The sequence below is a fragment of the Delphinapterus leucas genome, chromosome 1 (assembly GCF_059928025.1).
Source record: "Delphinapterus leucas isolate spDelLeu-1000000601 "Yukka" chromosome 1, BTC_Dleu_Yukka2, whole genome shotgun sequence".
Taxonomy (NCBI): Eukaryota; Metazoa; Chordata; class Mammalia; order Artiodactyla; family Monodontidae; genus Delphinapterus; species Delphinapterus leucas.
In genome coordinates this window covers 77,811,682-77,833,369 of record NC_143129.1, presented here as the reverse complement: position 1 = coordinate 77,833,369, position 21,688 = coordinate 77,811,682, and the positions used below count along the sequence as shown (strand labels likewise).

The following is a 21,688-nucleotide window of genomic DNA, read 5'->3' as shown; positions in this document are numbered from 1 at the left end:
TTTGTTGTATGAAAATACCTGCTTAGGGCTTCCCTGGTGGCACAGTGGTTGAGAGTCCGCCTGCCGATGCAGGGGACACGGGTTCGTGCCCCAGTCTGGGAAGATCCCACATGCCACGGAGCGGCTCGGCCCGTGAGCCATGGCCGCTGAGCCTGTGCTCCACAACAGAAGAGGCCACAACAGTGAGAGGCCCGTGTACCGCAAAAAAATAAAAAAAAAAAAGAAACTATGATTGAATCACAGGGAATTCCCAGGCGTCCAGTGGTTAGGACTCCGCACCTCCACCGCAGGGGGCATGAGTTCAATCCCTGGTCAGGGAACTAAGATTACACTCCACAAGTGTTGGGAAGACAGAGGTTGTAGTTGAAGTCTTGCAAAGGAGAAAAAGTCTTCATAAACACTATAGCTTTTTTACAAGTGTTGAAACCCCAGAAGAGCTACCCACTAAGAATATAGGCCACAATCTATAAAGTTGAAACAAAGTAGACTTAATATAGCATAAAACCAACCCCTGGCAGAATTTAAGTGACCCTCCAAAATTATCTGCCTGCCTGAAGAAAACATAACCCGCTTTAAAGGAAGATAACAATACCAACGCCTCTAGAATTTTTCATCCAAAATGTCCAGCATCCAATCAAAAATTATAGCAAGAACCAAGATGCCAAAACAATAGGGGATGGGGGAGGACGACAGTAAAAAAGAAAAAGACCTATGGGTGAATCAGATATTAGAAAAAGGATTTTTAAATAATTATGATTAACACATTCAAGAACATAAAGGAAAAGATGGAGAATTTCACATAGAATCTATAGTGCTAAACTGGCATGAAAAATTTAATAGATAAGACACGGCAAAACAGAATTAGTGAACTAGACTACAGAACAGCAGAAACTGATGCATGGAGGAAAAAAGAAAAGAATATAAAGAAAAAACAATACACATGGGACATGGAGAAAAGACCTAACATACATGTAAATGGAATACCAGAAGAAAAGAAGGAGACCAGGACAGAAATGATATCTAAAAAAAATATTTACAAGGATTGTTTTTAACTGATAAAATATCAAATCTCATATTCAAGCAGCTCTACAAGCCCTAAGCAGATAAAAACAGAAAACCCAAGTACACACATAATAGTCAAAATGCTGAAAACCAGAACAGAGAAAATCTTAGAAGCAGAAGAAAAAAAGACAAATTATCAAAGTAACAACAAAACTGACAGCTGAATTTGCAACAGAAACAATGGAAACCAGAATATAACAGAATGCATCTTAAAGTTCTGCAGGGAAAAGAACAACCTAAAATTCCATACACAGTGAAAATAATTTTTAAAAATGAAGGCAAAACTAAGATTTTTTTTCCAGACAAACAAAATCTGAGATAATTCATTGACAGGAGACCAGGTCTGCAAGAAATACTAAAGGAAATTCTTCAAGATGAAAAAAAATGACCCAAGATGAAGGCAAAATAAAGAACTTCAGGATGAATCAAGACATAAGAAAGGTTAACTATGTGATAAATATAAATCAATATTGACTGGTTAAGACAGTAACAACAATAATAATGTCTTGTAGGGTTTAAAACAAATGAAGAATTAAAATACAATATCAATAACACAAAAGGCAGGAGTAGATATATAAAGTAAGACTGTTGTAAAGTTCTTACATGGTTTGGGAAGTGGTAAAAGTACTAATTTAAGGTAGATTATAGTAATTTCAAAGACTGCATATTAATCTATAGGGTAACATGTAAAAGAAAAATAAAAGAATACAAAACTAAAAAGCTAATAGAGAAGAAAAGTAAAAGCATTTGATTAATCCAAAAGAAGGAAAGGAGAAATAAAGGAACAAAAAAGAAATAGAGAAATAGAAAATTATATCAGAAATTACATTAAATATAAATGAAGTGTACAATCTAATTAACAAAGATGTTCAGACAAGGTTTTTTGTTTTTTGTTTTTTTTAACTCTATGCTATTTATAAAAGATACACTTTAAATATAAAGACACAAAAAAGGGGACTTCCCTGGTGGTGCAGTGGTTAAGAATCTGCCTGCCAATACAGGAGACACAGGTTTGATCCCTGGTCCAGGAAGATCCCACATGCCGCGGAGCAACTAAGCCCATGCACTACAACTACTGAAGCCCACATGCCTAGAGTCTGTGCTTCACAACAAGAGAAGCCACCGCAATGAGAAGCCCGCACACTGCAACAAAGAGTAGCCCCCACTCTCCGCAACTAGAGAAAGCCCGCATGCAGCAACGAAGACCCAACACAGCCAAAAATAAATAAATAAAATAAATAAATTTATATAAAAAAGACACAAAAAAGGTTGAAAGCAAAACAATGTAAACACTTATACCATGTACACATTAATATCAAATACAAAGCAGACTTTAAGGCAAGAAGATAAAGAGATAAAAAGGAACATTTCGGGCTTCCCTGGTGGCGCAGTGGTTGAGAGTCCGCCTGCCGATGCAGGGGACACGGGTTCGTGCCCCGGTCCGGGAAGATCCCACATGCCGCGGAGCAGCTAGGCCCGTGAGCCATGGCCGCTGAGCCTGCGCGTCCGGAGCCTGTTGCTCCGCAACGGGAGAGGCCACAACAGTGAGAGGCCCACGTACCGCAAAAAAAAAAAAAAAAAAAAAAAGGAACATTTCATGCTGAGTCAATTCAACAGAAAGACATGACAATTCTAAATTTCTGTGCACCTGATAATACAGCTTAAATATATAAAACAAAAGTTGAGGGCTTCCCTGGTGGCGCAGTGGTTAAGAATCCACCTGCCAATGCAAGGGACACAGATTCGAGCCCTGGTCTGGGAAGATCCCACATGCTGCAGAGTAACTAAGCCCGTGTGCCACAACTACTGAGCCTGAGCTCTAGAGCCTGCAAGCCACAACTACTGAGCCCATGTGCCACAACTACTGAAGCCTGTGTGCCCAGAGCCCGTGCTCTGCAACAAGAGAAGCCACGACAATCAGAAGCCCACGTGCAGCAATGAAGACCCAATGCAGCCATAAATAAATAAATAAATAAATTTATAAAAAAGTTGAAAGGGGAAAAAAAGGAGAAAGCCACAATCACAGTTGGAGATTTTAACAAATGTCAATCAGTAACATATGACAGCAGACAAAAAAAAAATCAGTAAAGATATAAAAGATCTGAACAATATTAACAAAACTGACCTCACAGACATATACAGGACATTTTACTTGACTCAAATGACATGTATAAAACACCCACTAAATATGTATTCTTTTTAACAGCACATGAACAGACCATAAGCTAAATGACTCAAGAATTTTCAAAGGTCAGGAATCATATACAATATGCTTTTTGACCACAATGGAATTAAACTAGAAATCAATAAAGAAATTTAACTAGAAAGACCCTCAAACGTTTAGAAATTAAGCAACATATCTCTAAATAATTCATGGGTCAAGAAGAAGTCACAGGGCTTCCCTGGTGGCGCAGTGGTTGAGAGTCTGCCTGCCGATGCAGGGGACACGGTTCGTGCCCCAGTCTGGGAAGATCCCACACGCTGTGGAGCGGCTGGGCCCATGAGCTATGGCCGCTGAGCCTGCGTGTCTGGAGCCTGTGCTCCGCAACGGGAGAGGCCACAACAGTGAGAGGCCCGCGTACCACAAAAAAAAACAAACAAACAAACAAAAAAAGGAAGTCATAATGGATATTAAAAATATTTTAAGATGAATGAAAACAAAAGTATGACACATCAAAATTTTCAGAATGAAGCTACAGCAATGCTTAGAGGGCAAGTTTTAACTTTAAATGTATATATTAGAAAAAAAAGATTGAAAATCTTACTAGAAGCTAAAAAAGAACAAATCAAATCCAAGATAGATTGTAGGAAGGAAATAATAAAGAACAGAAATCAATTAAATAGAAAAAAAAAAGTCAAGAAAGCCAGAAGTTGGTTCTTTAAAAAGATTAACTGATAAACCTCTAGCCAAACTTATCAACAAAAAAAATAAGACACAAATAAAAAGAGGACCTCACTAAAATCAAAACTAAAAAGACAACCTCATTAAAAATCTTACACATGCCAAAATAAACATTACAAGCAACTTTATATCAACAAATCTGACAATTTAGAGAAAATGTACAAATTCCTTGAAAAACACAACTTACCAAAACTGACACAAAAAGAAACAGGAAATCTAAATAATCCTATAATTATTAAAGAATTTAATCCAAAACTTAAAAGGCTTTTGACAAAGAAAACTCCAGGCCTAGACAGCACCCTTGGTGAATGCTTACAAAACATTTAAGAAAGAAATAACACCAGTCTTCAACAAACTCTTCCAGAGACCAGATAATGATGAAAAATTTCCCAATTCATTTTATAAGGTCAGTATAACGCTAATACCAACACATCAAAAAGACCTTATAAGAAAGGAAAATTAAAGCCAGTTATCTCCCATAAACAAAAAAACAAAAACCTTAAACAATATATTAGAAAATCCAATACATCATGACCAAATAGGTTTACCCCAGAAATGCTAGTTTGCCTTAACATTCAAAACCCACTCAATGTATGTTATTAGGCATATGTACCTGAAAACAGAGTTTTAAAATATGTAGAGCTAGGGACTTTCCTGGCGGTCCAGTGGTTAAGGCTCCACACTTCCACTGCAGGGGGTGCAGGTTTGATCCCTGTTTGGGAAACTAAGATCCAGCATGCCAGATGGCACAGCTAAAAAATTTTAAATAAATAAAAAATAAAAACAATAAAAATAAATAAATAAAATATGTAGAGCTAAAACTGACAAAACTGAAAAGAAATATAGACAAATCCACAATTAAAGTTGGAGACTTCAATATGCCTTTCTCAATAACTGACAGAATAGACCAAAAAAAAAAAAAAGAATCTGTAAAAATAAATAAAACCTGAACAATGCTGTCAACCAACTTGACCTAATTGACATTTACAGAACAGTGTACCTTAAAAAACAACAGAATACATATGCTTTTCAAATACACATGGAAGAGCTACCAATAAAGATTATATTGGGGCCATAAAATAAACCTCAATAAATATAAAAGTACTGAAATCATACAAAGTATGATGTGAACTCAAGGGAATTAAATTAGAAATCAGTAACAAAATGATAGCTGGAAAGTCTCCAAATACTTGGAAGTGAAAAAACACACTTCTAAAAAGTTATAGTGGATTTTTGTTTTTGCTGTTATAAGCCATATGGTACTCTATAACTATAAAAATTACATTTTTAAAAAACCAGGTTCTGAAACTGAACATAGAATAGGACTCCAATCCTGTACAGAAAACCTGAATGTGTGTGTCTCCCCAAAATTAACTTGAACGTGTGTCCCCCCAAAATTCATACGTTGGAAGCCTTACCCCTGGTATGGCTGTATTTGGAGATGGGTCCTCTAAGCCAGTAATTAAGGTTAAATGAGTCCATAAGGGTGAATCCCTGATCCTATAGGATTAGTGTCCTTATAAGAAGAGATATCAGAAAGCCCACTCCCTCTCTCTCCACACACATGCACCAAGAAAAGGCCATGTGAGGTCACAGTGAGAAGGTGGGTGTCTACAAGTCAGGAGGAAAGCTCTCACAGAAACTGAATTTACCAGCACCTAATACTGGAATTCCCAGACTCCAGAACTGTGAGAAAATAAATTTCTGTTGTTTAAAAACACACACACACACACACACACACACACACACCCCTCTTTTCTTTTTTTTTTTTTTCTTTTTTGGCCACACTGCACAGCAAGCAGAACTTCCCTGACCAGGGATTGAACCTGCACCCCCTGCAGTGGAAGCATGGAGTCTTACCCACTGGACCACCTGGGAAGCCCCACACACACTTCTAAATAACCCATGGGTCAAAGAAGATATCCCAAGAGAAATTAGAAAATACTGTCAACTGAAGTTGATAAAATGCAATATATCAAAATTTGTGGGGCATAGCTAGCACAGTGTTTAAAGGGAAATTGATACATTCTATAGTATTATTAGAAAATAAAGTCTCAAATCCATGACCTAAGCTCCCACTTTAAGAAACTAGAAAAAGACCAAATTAAACCCAAAGCAAAGAGACAGAAGAAAATAATAGACAAGAGCAAAAACCAGTAAAATAGAAAACAGAAAAATAGAGAAATTAATGAAACCAAAAGCTTGTTCTTTGAAAAACCTCTAGCCAGAATGATTAAGAGAAAGACTAAATTACGAGTGTGAGGAATAAAAGAACAGACATCATTACAGAGCCCACAGACATTAAAAAGATGACAAAGGAATATTATGAAAAACTTTATGTCAATAAATTCAACAACTTGGGTAGAACAAATACCTGAAAAGATACCAACTGTCAAAGCTCACTCAAGAACAAAGAGATAACTGAATAACCCTTTATCTGTTAAAGAAATTGAATTCATAGTTAAAAACATCCTACAAAGAAAACTCTAGGCCCAGATGGCTTCACTGGTGCGTTCAACAAAACATTTAAGGAAGAAATAAAACCAATTCACAAACTCTTCAAAAACACAAACAAAAACAAAAAAACACAAAGAAGAGGAAGGAACACTTCCCAACTCATTGTATGAGGTCAGTATTACCCTAATACCAAAACCAAAGACATTACAAGAAAAGAAAACTACAGGGGCTTCCCTGGTGGCGCAGTGGTTAAGGATCTGCCTGCCAATGCATCGATCCCTGGTCCGGGAAGATCCCACATGCCACTAAGCCCATGCGCCACAACTACTGAGCCTGCGCTCTAGAGCCCATGAGCCACAACTACTCAAGCCCGCGAGCCGCAACTACTGAAGCCTGCGTGCCACAACTACTGAAGCCCGCGTGCCTAGAGCCCGTGCTCCACAACAAGAGAAGCCACTGCAATGAGAAGCCCACGCACCACAATGAAGAGTAGCCCCTGCTTGCCTCAACTAGAGAAACCCCGCGCACAGCAACAAAGACCCAAGCAGCCAATAAATAAATAAATATTTTTTAAAAAAACTACAAGCACAGACACAAAAATCCTTAACAAAATATTAGCAAATCAAATCCAGCAATACAAAAAAAAAAAATATATATATATATATATATATATATACCTATATCATGATCAAAAGGGTCGATTTATCACTGAAATGCAAAAATGCTTTGAAATTTGAAAATCAATACAATTCACCATATCCACAGATTAAAAGCAAAAACGAAAACAAAAGATAATCTCAATAGATGCAGAAAAAGCTTTTCACAAAATCCAACATCAGTTCATAAAAACTCTCCACAACTAGGAATAGTACAGAACTTCCTCAATCTGATAAACAATAGCTATAAACCAACAAATTCTGCTTAGTGGTGAAAAACTGAGTGTATTTCCCCTAAGAGATCAGCAACAAAGGAAAAGATGCCCACTCTCACTGCTTCTCTTCAACACTGTACTGAATGTCCTAGCCAGTGCATAATAAGATGGGGGCTGATGGACGGAGAGGGAAAGAGAGAGGGAGAGGAAGGAAGAGAGAGGAAGGAATGGAAAGAAAGAAAGAAAAGACACACAAATTGGAAATGAAGGAAAAAAACTCCTTATTTGCAGATGACTTAATTATCTATGTGAGAAATCCCTCAGTACTTCCCTGGTGGTCCAGCGGTTAAGACTCTGTACTCCCAATGCAGGGGGCACAGGTTCGATCCCTGGTCAGGGAACTAAGATCCCACATGTCACACAGCATGGCCTAAAAAATGGGGGGGAAAAAAAGAAATCCCTAAAGAATCTACAAAAAAGTACATAAAGCTAATAAGTGAATTTATAGCAAAGTCACAAGATATACCAATATACCAAAATCTATATTTCTATAAATTAGCAATGAACTGAAAATTGAAAAGAAAAACTGACATTAGCATAAAAAATAAATGCTTAGAACTTCCCTGGTGGTGCAGTGGTTAAGAATCCACCTGCCAATGCAGGGGACACGGGTTCGAGCCCTGGTCCAGGAAGATCCCACATGCCACAGAGCAACTAAGCCCATGTGCCACAACTACTGAGCCTGCACTCTAGAGCCCGGGAGCCACAACTACTGAGCCCGCACACAACTACTGAAGCCCTCACGCCTACAGCCCGTGCTCCACAACAAGAGAAGCCACTGCTATGAGAAGCCCGCACACTGCAATGAAGAGTAGCCCCCGCTAGCTGCAACGAGAGAAAGCCCACACGCAACAAAGACCCAATGCAGCCAAAAATAAATAAAAAATAAATAAATTTAAAATAAATAAATACTTAATACATGAAAAATTTATATACTAAAAACTACAAAATATTTCTGAAATTTTTGAAAACCTAAATAAACAAATATATCTTATTCATGGATTAGCAGACTCAGTATTGTTAAGATGGCAACCTTCCCAGGACTTCCCTGGCACTCCAGTGGTTAAGACTCCACGCTCCCAATGCAGGGGGCAGGGGTTCGATCCCTGGTCAGGGAACTAAGATCCCACATGCCGCATGGTGCAGCCAAAACAAAAAAAAGACAGCGACTTTCCCAAATTGATCGACAGTTTCATTACCGATCAATATGCCAGCAAGTATTTTTTCTTTTTTTTGTTGTTTTTTTTTTTTTGCGGTATGTGGGCCTCTCACTGTCATGGCCTCTCCCGTTGCGGAGCACAGGCTCCGGACGTGCAGGCTCAGCAGCCATGGCTCACGGGCCGAACCGCTCCGCGGCATGTGGGATCTTCCCAGACCGGGGCACGAACCCGTGTACCCTGCATCGGCAGGTGGACAGACTCTCAACCACTGTGCCACCAAGGAAGCCCACCAGCAAGTATTTTTGAAGAAAATGACAAGCCAATCCTAAAATTTACACGGAAATGCAAAGTACCTAGAATAGCCCAATGATCTTGTTTAAAAAAAAAAAGTTGGAAGACACAGACTACCTGATTTCAAGACTGCGAGATTGGTGAAAGGTTAAATACACAGACCAATGGAAAAGAAGAGAGTCCATGAATGACCCACACAAATAGTGACTTTTTCACATAGATGCAAAGGTAATTTAATGGAGAAAGAAATCTTTTCAACAAATAGTGCTGAAACAACTGGACATCCATAGGTAAAAAAAAGAATCTCAAATATACCTCCCACATTATACAATAATTAACTCAGATGCCAGAACTCAAAAGATCCTGCATGACGCAACGAAAATCCCGCCTGCCGCCACTAAGACCTGGCAAAGAGAAATAAATAAATAAATATATTTTTTAAATTAACTCAAAATGGATCACATATACCTATATGTAATGTGTAAAACTACAAATTCTAGAAGAAAACAGGAAAAAAAAACTTTGTGGCCTTGGATTAGGCAAAGGTTCCTTGATACGACACGAAAGCATAATCCGTAAAAGTAAAACCTGGGACTTCCCTGGTGGTCCAGCGGTTAAGAGTCTGCCTCCGAATGCAAGGGACGCAGGTTCAATCCCTGGTCGGGGAACTAAGATCCCACATGCTGAGGGGCAACTAAGCCTGCATGCTCTAGAGCCTGCGCGCCACAACGAGAGAAGCCCGCATGCCACAAAAAAGATCCTGCATGTCGCAACTAAGACTCGACGCAGCCAAATAAATAAATAAATAAAATTTCAAAAAACAAACAAAAAAAACCTCGAAGTAGCTCCTCGTGGCTAATGCTGAAACCATTCGGGCAAAATAAATAATGATAACATGGAACTATAACTCAAATAATAAAACAAACATCCATGAGTCCACACTCATATAAAAACTGAATAAATAAATGAGGGAGAAGAGACTGCTCTTCTTTACAGAAAAATTCCAATTAATAAATGTAAAAGGAACAACAGAAATAAAAAGTCAGCATTATAATTGTTGCAGGGGATCTACCAAAGGAGGCTAAAATTAGGGGGGAAACATCTGAAGAGAAAAAGGATATATGCATAGTTTCAAAGTATCTCGTGCAAGATATGCAGTAATTACGAATGGAATATAGACAAACAGAATAATGAACAAACATTTCACCAAAAAATATCTATGAATGGCCAACAAATACATGAAAATATGCTTTATATCATTATTCATTAAGGAAATGCAAGTTAACACAAGGAAATACACCTAGTAGAACAGATAGAATTAAAAAGTCTGTTAACTGCTGGCAAGGATGTGGATCAATTGTAAATTGCATACATTCCTGCTGGGAATGTAAAATGGTACAGCTACTCTGGAAAACAGTTTAGACGCAGTTTAAACATACGTTTACTGTAAGACCCAGCAATGCCACTCCTAGTTATTACCCCGAGAAAAATGAAAACGTATATCTATCAAAGAACCAGGGACTTCCCTGGTGGTGCAGTGGTTAAGAATCTGCCTGCCAATGCAGGGGACACGGGTTCTACCCTGGTCCAGGAAGATCCCACATGCCGCGGATCAACTGTGCACCACAACTACCGAAGCCCGCATGCCTACAGCCCATACTCCGCAACAAGAGAAGCCACTGCAATGAGAAGCCCGCACACAGCAACGAAGACCCAACGCAGACAAAAATAAATAAAATACAAATAAATTTATTTTAAAAAAAAAAGAATTATATGTGGGGACTTCCCTGGCGGTCCAGTGGTTAAGACTCCACACTCCCAACGCAGGGGGCACTGGTTCAATCCATGGTCGGGGAACTAAAATCCCATATGCCACATGGGGTAGCCCAAAAAAAGAAAAAAAAAAAAAAAGAACTACATGTTAAGGTTTATAGCAGCTTTAGTCATAACAGGCAAAAACCAGAAAGAACCCAAACGTCCATCAGCTGGTGAACAGATAAACAAATTGTGGTATATCTATACAGTAGAATACTACTCAGCAATGAAGAACAAACATGAATTAATCTCAAAAGCATTACACGAAGTGAAAGATACAGGATGCACACAATACTGTAAATCAACTATACTTCAATAAAAATTTTAAAAGATACCAGATTCAAAAGGTTACATACATACTGTATAACACCTATATATAATATTGTAGAAAACGCAAAACTGTAAGAATAAAATTGAGATCACTGGTTCCCAAAGGCTGAAAATGAAGGACTGCAAAGGGGAATGAGGGAACTTTTAGAGAGAGATGTTCCATATATTGATTGTAGTGGCAGTTACACAACTATATCCATTTTTCAAAACTCACTGAAAAAAATTTTATTGTACGAAAATTATCTCAATAAATCTGACATTAAAAAAGAATCAGTGTAACTCTCCATATTAACAGAATAAAGGAGGGAATTCCCTGGCAGTCCAGTGATTAGGACTCTGCACTTCAGCACTGCAGGGAGCACGAGGTCGATCCCTGGTCAGGAAAATAAGATCCCGCATGCCACACAACACGGCCAAAAAAAACAAAAAAAAAACAAAAAAGAAAACAGAATAAAGAAAAAAAACATACAATAATCTTAATAGAGATTTTTAAAAAGCATTTGACCAAATTCAATATGTGATAAAACTCTCAGAAAACTAGGAAAAAATTTTCCATCATCTGATACAATATATCTATAAAAAGCCTACAATTATCATCACATATAATAAGGAATACTGAACACCTTCCCACAAGTTCAGAAATAAGATGTGGATGCCCACTATCACAACTTCTAACCTACATAGCAATGGAGGTCTATTATTTGCGATGAGAAAAAGAAATCACAAGTGTTCACTTTAAAACCATTTGTTAAGCTAAATAAAGAAGTCTTTATTCACTCGTCTGTATGTGTTATATTTCACAATAAAAATATAATGTTTCAGGCTTCCTTGGTGGCACAGTGGTTAAGAATCCACCTGCCAATTAAGGGGACACGGGTTCTACCCTGGTCCGGGAAGATCCCACATGCCGCGCCGCAACTACTAAGCCTGCGCTCTACAGCCCGAGAGCCACAACTACTGAGCCCTCGTCCCACAACTACTGAAGCCCACGTGCCTAGAGCCCGTGCTCTGCAACAAGAGAAGCCACCGCAACGAGAAGCCCACACACCACAACGAAGGGCAGCCCCACTCAGTGCAACTAGAGAAAGCTTGCGCACAGCATCGAAGACTCAACGCAGCCCAAAATAAATAATAATAAATAAAATAAATTTAAAAAAATATATATATATATTGTTTCCAAAAAACTTTAAGGAGGCCTAATCCTATGACCTAGCAATTCCACACAACAAAAATTAGACATATATGTTCACCAAAAGATCTACAGTAGAATGTTCACGGCAGCACCATTCAGAGTAGCCTACAACTGGAAAGTATTCACTCATTAAGAATTGAATTAATAAAGAAAATATAGAATATTCTAACAACAGAATGCTGTATCATAATGAAAATGAACAACCTACAAGTATATGCAACAATGTGGACCAACTTCATAAACATAATGTTGAGTGGGAAAAGGCAATCAAAAAACATATTCATATTTCACATAAAGTACAAAACAGGTGAACTAATTTGTGCTGCTAGAAGTCAAGATAATGGTTACCCATGGGTGGGTGTCAGTAATAAATGAAAGGAGGGACTTCTGGGTACTGGTAATATTATTTCTTGATCTGGTTGCTGGTTACATGGGTGTATTCAATCTTTGAAAATTCAGTGAACTTGGATACCTTGGAATATGTGCAGTTTTCTGCAAATTATACTTCAATAAAGAGGATTTTTTTTCAAAGAAAAGAAAAGAAAGCCTACCCATTGGAATAAAGAGTCCACCATCCTCTATCTCTTCCTCAGCTTGGTGAGCTAGAGTCCTGAGTGGCTTTTCTTGAGGAGAGGCACAGACATCTGGCTGAGATGATTTCCTAGGCTGGGCTGCTGGTTTTGCAGAGTGACTGTCTGATGGTAATGAAGGCATCTCCCCTCCAGAATGCATTTGAGATTTTCCTGGAAGAATCACAAATATTGCTCCACACTTTGTCCATTCTCAATTATACTCTGTTGTAAAAATCAGCATCTTGTTATAAAGTCCTTTTTAGTTAGATAACTTCATTAATGATGCATTTACTATACAGGCATTCCTCTCTCTTAAAGACAGTATCCTAAAAAAAATATTGAAATCAAAGCTCAGGTCCAATTTACTCATCGGTAATGTCAGGGAATTGAACTAGGTAATCGCTAAGGTCTTTCTAGCGATTTTTTTTCCCTATGAAAAAATCATATCCGTAATTGTAGGGTGGGGGGAGATATATTCCTGGTAACAAAGGGACATTTTATATAGATGACCATTAACACCACATTTAATCAACTATAAATGATATAGGACTTCCCTGGTGGCTCAGTGCTTAAGAATCCACCTGCCAATGCAGGGGACATGGGTTCGAGCCATGTCCCACATGCCGCAGAGCAACTAGGCCCATGCACCACAACTACTGAGCCTCCATTCTAGAGCCTACGAGCTACAACTGCTGAGCCCACATGCCACAATTACTGAAGCCCGTGCACCTAGAGCCTGTGCTCTGCAACAAGAGAAGCCACCACAATGAGAAGCCCGTGCACTGCAGCAAAACGTAGGCCCCACTCTCTGCAACTAGAGAAAAGCCCGCATGCAGCAACGAAGACCCAATGCAGCCAAAAATAAATAAAATAAATAAAATTTTTTAAAGATATACATTATAAAATGTCCTGAACTTTCTGACTCTGTAAGATCAATCTTACAAAGCATTAGAGTAAAAATCACCATAACATTATAAATACATGGTTATACAGTTCATTAGACAACTTTCTCCTTTCCTCACCTCAACTCTTTTGTTTGTTTGTTTTTTTGGCTGAGCCGCATGGGTTGTGGGATCTTAGTTCCCCAACCAAGGATGGAACTCAGGGCCCCGGCAGTGAGAGTGCTGGGTCCTAACCACTGGACCGCCAGGGAATTCTCTCCTCACCTCAACTCTTAAAGAGTGTTACCTTTCTTTCCATTTTTCGTGAGGGGCATTAAAAAGACAAAGAGGGGCTTCCCTGGTGGCGCAGTGGTTGAGAGTCCGCCTGCCGATGCAGGGGACGTGGGTTCGTGCCCCGGTCCGGGAGGATCCCACATGCCGCGGAGCGGCTGGGCCCGTGAGCCATGGCCGCTGGGCCTGCGCATCCGGAGCCTGTGCTCCGCAACGGGAGAGGCCACAGCGGTGGGAGGCCCGCGTACCAAAAAAAAAAAAAAAAAAAAAGACAAAGAAACATTTATGCAATATCAAAAGCAAACATTAGAATCAAGCTGTCATAGGAACAAGAATACATACAGGCTTGTGTATACACAGAAGATCTATAGAATATACACAAGGCATTGTTAAATAGTGATTGCTTCTGAGAACTTGGAAAACAAGAGGACAAAGTGAAAGGATGCCTAACTTTTCCCTGTGTACTTTCTGCATTTAGGAACTTTTTTTCCATGTTTGTGTATTACATAGTTGAAAAAAATTGTTTTTCAAAAAGAGATCAAATTATTTGTTACTGAGCCCCATTCAAAACAGATAACACTTTTTAAGACTGTTATCCCATCAACATTAGCAGTTTCAACTGGTATACACAAGATTTTTAATTGGAGGACACCCTGTCAACAAAGAAAAAAAGCCTTTATTTTCTTTTTTTTTTTTTTTTTTTTGCGGTACGCGGGCCTCTCACTGTTGTGGCCTCTCCCGTTGCGGAGCACAGGCTCCGGACGCGCAGGCTCAGCGGCCATGGCTCACAGGCCCAGCCGCTCCGCGGCACGTGGGATCTTCCCAGACCGGGGCACGAACCTGTGTCCCCTGCATTGGCAGGCGGACTCTCAACCACTGCGCCACCAGGGAAGCCCAAAAGCCTTTATTTTCAACTAAAGTATGAATGAATCCTTAATTCTATTTACTCTCAATCTTACTTCCTTTACTTCAGGAGCCCATGATTAATTCACAATGTCAAAAAGGCTAAAAGCTGTGGTTTTAATAGGGACTGTACAACAAGTTGAATTCTAAATCCAACAAATCAAAAGTTCCCCTAAGGGGGCTTCCCTGGTGGCACAGTGGCTGAGAGTCTGCCTGCCAATGCAGGGGACACGGGTTCGAGCCCTGGTCTGGGAGGATCCCACATGCCGCAGAGCAACTGGGCCCGTGAGCCACAACTACTGAGCCTGCACGTCTGGAGCCTGTGCTCTGCAATGAGAGGCCGCAACAGTGAGAGGCCCGTGCACCGCGATGAAAAGTGGCCCCCACTCGCCGCAACTGGAGAAAGCCCTCACACAGAAACGAAGACCCAACACAGCCAAAAATAAATAAATAAATTTATAAAAAAAAAAAAAAGTTCCTCTCAGGCACATTTCTTATAAGAGGGAGGAACTTAAATCAATAGCACAGCAGAGCTTTCTCATTAATCAACAACTGTTAATAATTTTTAGAATTAATGTCTAACATTTAAAAACTGAACTGATGCAAATGATTTTTTTAAACAAACATACCAGAATCTTTACATCTAAGCAAAATACAGAAGTTCACTTTGGTAGGTAGAGCTTCCATTGATACTTTTTCCACCTCAAACAGTTGGAACTACTTCAAAACTGTCCCTACAGTTTATCAGCTGCACCATACTCTACGTAGAGAAGATATTCCTTTTCTCTACAAACTTTTTTTTCCTGATCCCATCTCATTGCTTCTCAATTTAATTCCCCTCCTACAGAACCCCCTAAGATCCCACTCTACTTTTCCTCTTATCAATCTGCCAGATGCCAAAGACCTTAGAAAGAGAAGTCAAGAAGGGTAAGAGAGGGACTTCCCACTCTTAACCTTTCAGTGGTTAAGAATCTGCCTTCCAATGAAGGGGGACGTGGGTTTGATCCCTGGTAGGGGAACTAAGATCCTACATGCTGCAGGGCAACTAAGCCCGCACGCTCTGGAGCCCACGCACCGCAACGAAAGATCCCACATGCCTGCCGCAATGAAGATCCCACGTGCCGCAACTAAGACTCAATGCAGCCAAAGAAATAAAGAAATAAAGAAGGGTAAGAGAGAGAAGTAAAAGCCTTATTCAGAGCACAGCTGTAACTGGTTTACTGCCAGTCTAACAACTTCAAATTGATAACATGAAAATAATTAGCTGAAAACTGTAAAAACCAACTAATTTTAAGCTGAAATCTGCCTAAGTTAATCATTTTTAGAAGGCAAAGAAAGGAAAAAACGGCTTAAGTTGAAATCAGGGTCCATAAATCAATTTTAAAAGAACAATTAAAATTCTATGAGAATAAACATCAATATAGAGAAAGGTTTAATCACTAGCACCTGCAATCTAGAAACATGATTTAACAGTGTATATCAATTATAACACAATGCTGACACTTCAAAATAACCTAGATGTTTCTTCTGTTTTCTTCCCCCACATAATCATAATAAAAAAACCAAAATGTCACTTAAAAGAAAGCAAAACAACGAAAAGAATATGCACTAAATTATAACAGTAATTACTCTGAGCAGTAAGATTATGGGTGATTTTTATTTTCTTCTTTCAACTTTTCAATATTTTCCAAAACGCACATGTATGAATTTTCAATCTTCCTTCTTTCCTCCTTTCTGCTTTTTATGTGACATTTCTATTTGGCTGAAAAAAGTTACTTGGGGGGAAAAAAGGAGTCATAATGTACTTCTTTTACTGGTATTACTTGTATATACAGCTAATTGAAGTACAAGGTGGGAGAATCAACGGGGTAGTAGTATTACAGATAATCCTAAAAAATAAATGTTTATTTATCTACACTTGGATATTTGTAAACTGACCACTGAAAATATCTCTAGATTCCACTCAATAGGTAAGTGACTTTGAACCCCTACTTAATTTTACATACCTTCTCTAGCACTTTAATCCTGCATTTTCCTTCATTTCCTCCTGTCTTCATATCACAAATACAACCTAGCCAAGGAAAAAGTTCCATAGTCTTGCTGCCCCCTCTAGCGATTTCCATTCTCCCATGGCACAAATTATTACTGGGGCTTTCATCCCTCCCTCTTTAATGCCATCATTTGATTTCCTTTTTCTAAAAGACTCTCCTAAATCTACTCTCAAAGATCATCAACCTTTAAATGTAATATTTTCTCAGGCATCACTGTATCTCCTTTGTCACTAAATTTTAAATGATGTATCTGTTCTTAAAACTCTCCTCCCTCCTTGACTTCCACTATTACTTCTCCAGTTTCCCCTCTCTGTCATCTTCCTCCATGCTCCTTTCCATGAAGAAGAACCACAATTAACACTTTTCTAGTCCTACCTCTTACCAACTGAGATTGAGAAAACTCCAATCTCAATTTTCTATTTTTCCTTGATGGCACCTCACACTCCATATATCTAAAGCTGAACTCATTTCAACCCCCTCAAATACCTTCCTCGTGAAGGCATGCTTCACCATCCCCAAGTCCAGTTATCTTAAACGGTATCAGTCTCTGAGTAATATTAATTCTTTCTTTGTAATGTGTCTGAGATATACCCTTTCTTCTCTATCCTTACTGCCAACATCCTACACCAATACTTTATACAGTCTCAAGGGCATAGCAGCATGGCTCTGTATAGTAATCTGGATCTATCCTTTCTATCTGAAGCCCTGCTACCCTCCCACACAAACACAGCACTTCTACGTGTTTGTAGAAAATGCTATTCTGCCTCCACTCCTTCACCCCAACCCATCCAATCCTATCAATCCAAGTTCTGATTTCAAAAATCCTAATTACTTGTACCACACTAGCACTTAATCACATAGTATCTTAAACTGCTCCAAATGAATTATCCATAATTCATTTGGAGCAGTGTCTTGTCTTCCCAACTAGACTATAAGCTTTCTGAGGTCAGAACTATGCCTTCTGCTTCTTTTGTTAATTGGCTATAACCTTCAAGAAAAATTGAAACACTTAAGTGTGAAAAACAAAGCCCTTCACAATCTAAACACAATCTACCACTCTGAAGATATCTCTCACTACCTCTTCTGCCTCTGCCTCTGCCTCTGCCTCTGCCTCTGCCTCTGCCTCTGCCTCTGCCTCTCTGCCTCTCTGCGCCTCTGCCTCTCTGCCTCTGCCCAGACTGTTCTTGGCCTAAGATACTCCATGCCACCAGTCCATCAAACCACAACTCATCCTTCAAGTCCTAAGGGTTATGTCACCTCTGTAGATGCAGGCAGCAGTCTCTCCCTTTAAGCCACTGCCCCTCCTCAAGGCCCACTTCATAAATACTCACCAAATCACGAAAGGCCATACATAGTTCATCCCTCCAGAAATGATGAAAAGATAAGAGAAAGGAAAGGATACAGAAGATGATCCAGGAAATGGCAGGGGAGAAGAAAGTTTCCACCCATTCATAACGTTCAACGCTGACCCTTACAAGCACCACAGCTCCAATTCCATAGCAAATCAGCATCCTCTTTCAGAAACGCTATTTTGTAAAGGCACTGCAGAGAGTGCGATGACAACAGCAAAGACAATGGCAAGCTGGTACTGACAAGGAAAATGTAACCTAAGACCTTCCATATCTTACCTCCTTCTTCCTTGAATTCTTCACTAGGATCTCCTGAAAAAGGCTCCTTTGCGATAAGATGATCACCTCTGTCTTCTTGAGCAAGTGACCCAGGCCTGAGTGTAATTTTCTTCCCTCTCCTTGAACTAGTGGCCTGGAGTTTTCCTTTACCAATGTGTATATTTAGGGGCTGGGAAGACTCCAAGGAAGGTAGGGTGATTCCCTGAGAGATGGCCACATCGACAGCTTCTACAACTGGTGTGTTTGTGTCCTGGGTGAGCATCCCAGAGCTCAAAGATGGGTCCTCCATACCAAGCTGACTTCCTGCATCCTGCACAGACTGCACTTCAAGGCCAGCTGCTCTGCCATAACTTGGACCCCAGGACACTGACACTGACCCCAGGTCTTTAACTTGGTCAGATTCTGGTTTAACAGCTGACTCTAGGTCTAAGTCATCTTCCTCCTGGTTGCCCTGATGCTGTGGGGACTCTGTCAATGTAGTTCTTCTCTTCTTACAGGGCAACATTTTGCAAGTCCCACTTCTGTTCCATCCTGAAAGGATAAAGGCAAGTTCTTATCACCTTCCTATTAATTAATGATAATAACATTTCCTCAAATCTTTTCACTTATTCATGTTCAATCATGAACACGGTACTTTACACCAAATGCACAATGTCCCATTAGGTGGAAGATGAGAGAGAGTGTTAGGCTGCCTGAGTTCAAATCCTAACTCTATTACTGATTAGTGTGTTATCTTGGCTGAGTGACTTAACCTCTCCAAACCTTGGTTTCCTCAACTGTAAAAAAAATAATTGTTCTCACCTCATGCAGTTGTTATAAGAATTAAATAGTAGGTGATTAGTGTTAGTTATTATTATTACCATCAGGGAGGCAAAATAACGTGATGCTGAAAGCAAACTGCGGAGTCAAGCTTCTCTCCAGCTTTGTGACCTTGCATAAGTTACTTAAACTGAATCTCAGTTTCTTCAGCTATAAAATGAAATAAAAATAGCACCTACATCATTAGATAGTAATTTCTTAGATCAATAAATGTTTGCTATTGTTGCTTTCATAAACAGGTATTTCCATTAACAGAAACAATCCAAAAGAAAGTGTGGTTGTTTAAAAAGGTTAGACTATATTAACAGAAATTTTGTGTTGAAAACAAGAAAGAGATTCCTAACTGTTCTCTATGTTACTTCTGGACTCTTGGCTTCAATTCCAATTATCATACTTGAATGGCAACACTAACCTAAAGTGGACGGTATCTTCTCTTATGTTCGCATAGCAGCTATTTGCAAACCTCTTTTTTCATACTTACCACTTGTATGATTGCTTCTTGTCTCCTTCCCACCATCCTGCCCCAAAACAATGTGCTTTTTGAGGGAAAGGACTCTTTGCAGCTAGTACGCCTAGTACTCAGCAGTATCTGCCCTATTGTAGATACTCAATAAATGTTCCTCGAATGAATGAATGAATGAAAGTGTGTGAACTTCCTATTCTGTGCTTATTCTATTCATCTTGGATCAAGAGCATTATATGGAAACTGATTGCATCTTTCTACCCCAAAAAAACTTTATTCTCAATACAATAGGTCCAAGAATAGAATAATCTCCCCCCTGTTACAGTGAGTTCTTCATCACTGACAATGTTGAAGCAAGGCCTGAAAGCCCATCTACCAGGGGACTAGATGAAAGCGTGGACTAGAGGACTGCAAAATAAAGTTCTTTCTAAGAGTCTCAACTATAAGGTTAGTTTTAAACCTCCTTAATTCAGTTTCTCCAGGACACTAGGAGAGATTCCCCCACCCATGCCAAATCAACTAATGTCCTTATCTTGATAATTAAAGTTCAATAAACACCTGAAGATTTCGCTGATAAGGAAATGGAAAGAGAGAATGAAAGAGGGTGGGATTAGTTCAGGCGAGTCTTATATTTCAGATAAATTACTGAGGTCCAAAAAAGGAGGAAAAAAGAAAAAAAAGAAAGGCAGCTACTATTCAAAGTCAGCAGCGTGCAGGGATCAGCTCTGGCACTTCAAAGGCAGCACAGGCTCTAAAGAACCCCCCCCACCTTTGGAACTGCAGTCAGACCGACAGCGAATGAATGCAAATCCGGAGGCAGGCCCAGCGCGGATTCCTCCTGGGAAAAGATTTCACAAAGGGGTCCTAACTGCGCTTTTAACCTCGCCGCCGAGCGCTGGCCCAAGTCCCCACTCCCAGCTACACGCCTTCACTCCCCTACCTCTGTCACGCACCCCGCACCAGCCCTCAGACCCGACCGCCTTAGCCTGGACATCCTTCGCCCGGACGTCCAGCTCCCACCTGCCTCTTCCCGCCCCACGGTACACGACCCAGTACCCTCACCAGCCTGCCCGATCCCGCGGAAACTCAGCTTCGGTACCACCGGAAGTCAGCCAACGTCAGTGACTGACGTGCGCGCCCCCGAGTCGCGGTGCGCGGAGTCAGGGCATCAAGGAGCATGCGCCAACCACAGGTGCCATCTTATTTTAGGGCAGAAAGAAGCCAAAGGGCTAGTATGTCCGTTGTTGGCAAAAAAATTTAAAGGCAATACCTCGCTTTCTCTGTCCATGGAGCTATCCTACACAAAACAAAACTGGGGGTTAAGGTTCAGTGGTTTAAGTTGACAATTAATCCTTCTCGCCTCTAGACACCTGGAATACAGGACCAAGGAAATGGAGAATTCATAAAATTCCAGAAAGAGGAATCACTGGGTTACAAATAGTGCAGTTTCCTGAATAAAGCTAAGACAGTCTTGGACTCAATCCATAGTAATTATTCATATCTGTATAATACTCTGCTTACAAAATGCTTTCACCTACGTTATCAAAGGTGATTTTTTTTTTAATCTTCACAATAAATCCTATGGGACAATGGTATTATTATACCTTCCAATTTACACAGGACAAACTTTTGGCTCAGCTGGGTAAGTGATTTCACAAAGATACACAGCTATCAGAAGGAATCAGGTATCCTGACTCTAGCTTCTAATGCATTAATCCAGTGTCCAGGAAGGTGCCTGGGGAATAGTCGATGTCCAATAAATTCAATACATGTGTTTTGAATGAATGAGTAACTCCTGGAACTGTTCTTTCCTCTTTTCTACAAGGACAGAACGTCAAAGCTGAAAAAATACATTCAACTCTCTCACTTTACAGGTGAACCATCAACAAATATTTATGCATTTAAATAATTTATTTGACGTGATTCTGTCTGTAAACAGA

At 39.7% G+C, this 21,688-nt stretch overlaps 1 protein-coding gene across 7 annotated transcripts in view; it reads right to left on the bottom strand.

The window, feature by feature from the left end:
- Positions 1-20,889, bottom strand: part of GON4L (gon-4 like) — an 88,301-nt gene extending 67,412 nt beyond the window's left edge. For 3 of the 7 annotated variants that reach the window (XM_089913964.1, XM_022559784.2, XM_022559785.2), the window contains exons 1-3: positions 20,811-20,889; positions 18,467-18,997; positions 12,692-12,883 (exon numbers count right to left, since the gene is read on the bottom strand). In XM_089913964.1, coding sequence (XP_089770090.1) covers positions 12,692-12,883; positions 18,467-18,971 — 697 coding nt within the window. In that variant the 5' untranslated portion in view covers positions 18,972-18,997; positions 20,811-20,889. The other 4 variants (XM_022559781.3, XM_022559782.2, XM_022559783.3 and 1 more) reach the window with 4 other exon arrangements.
- Between the last annotated feature and the right edge of the window lie 799 nt (positions 20,890-21,688).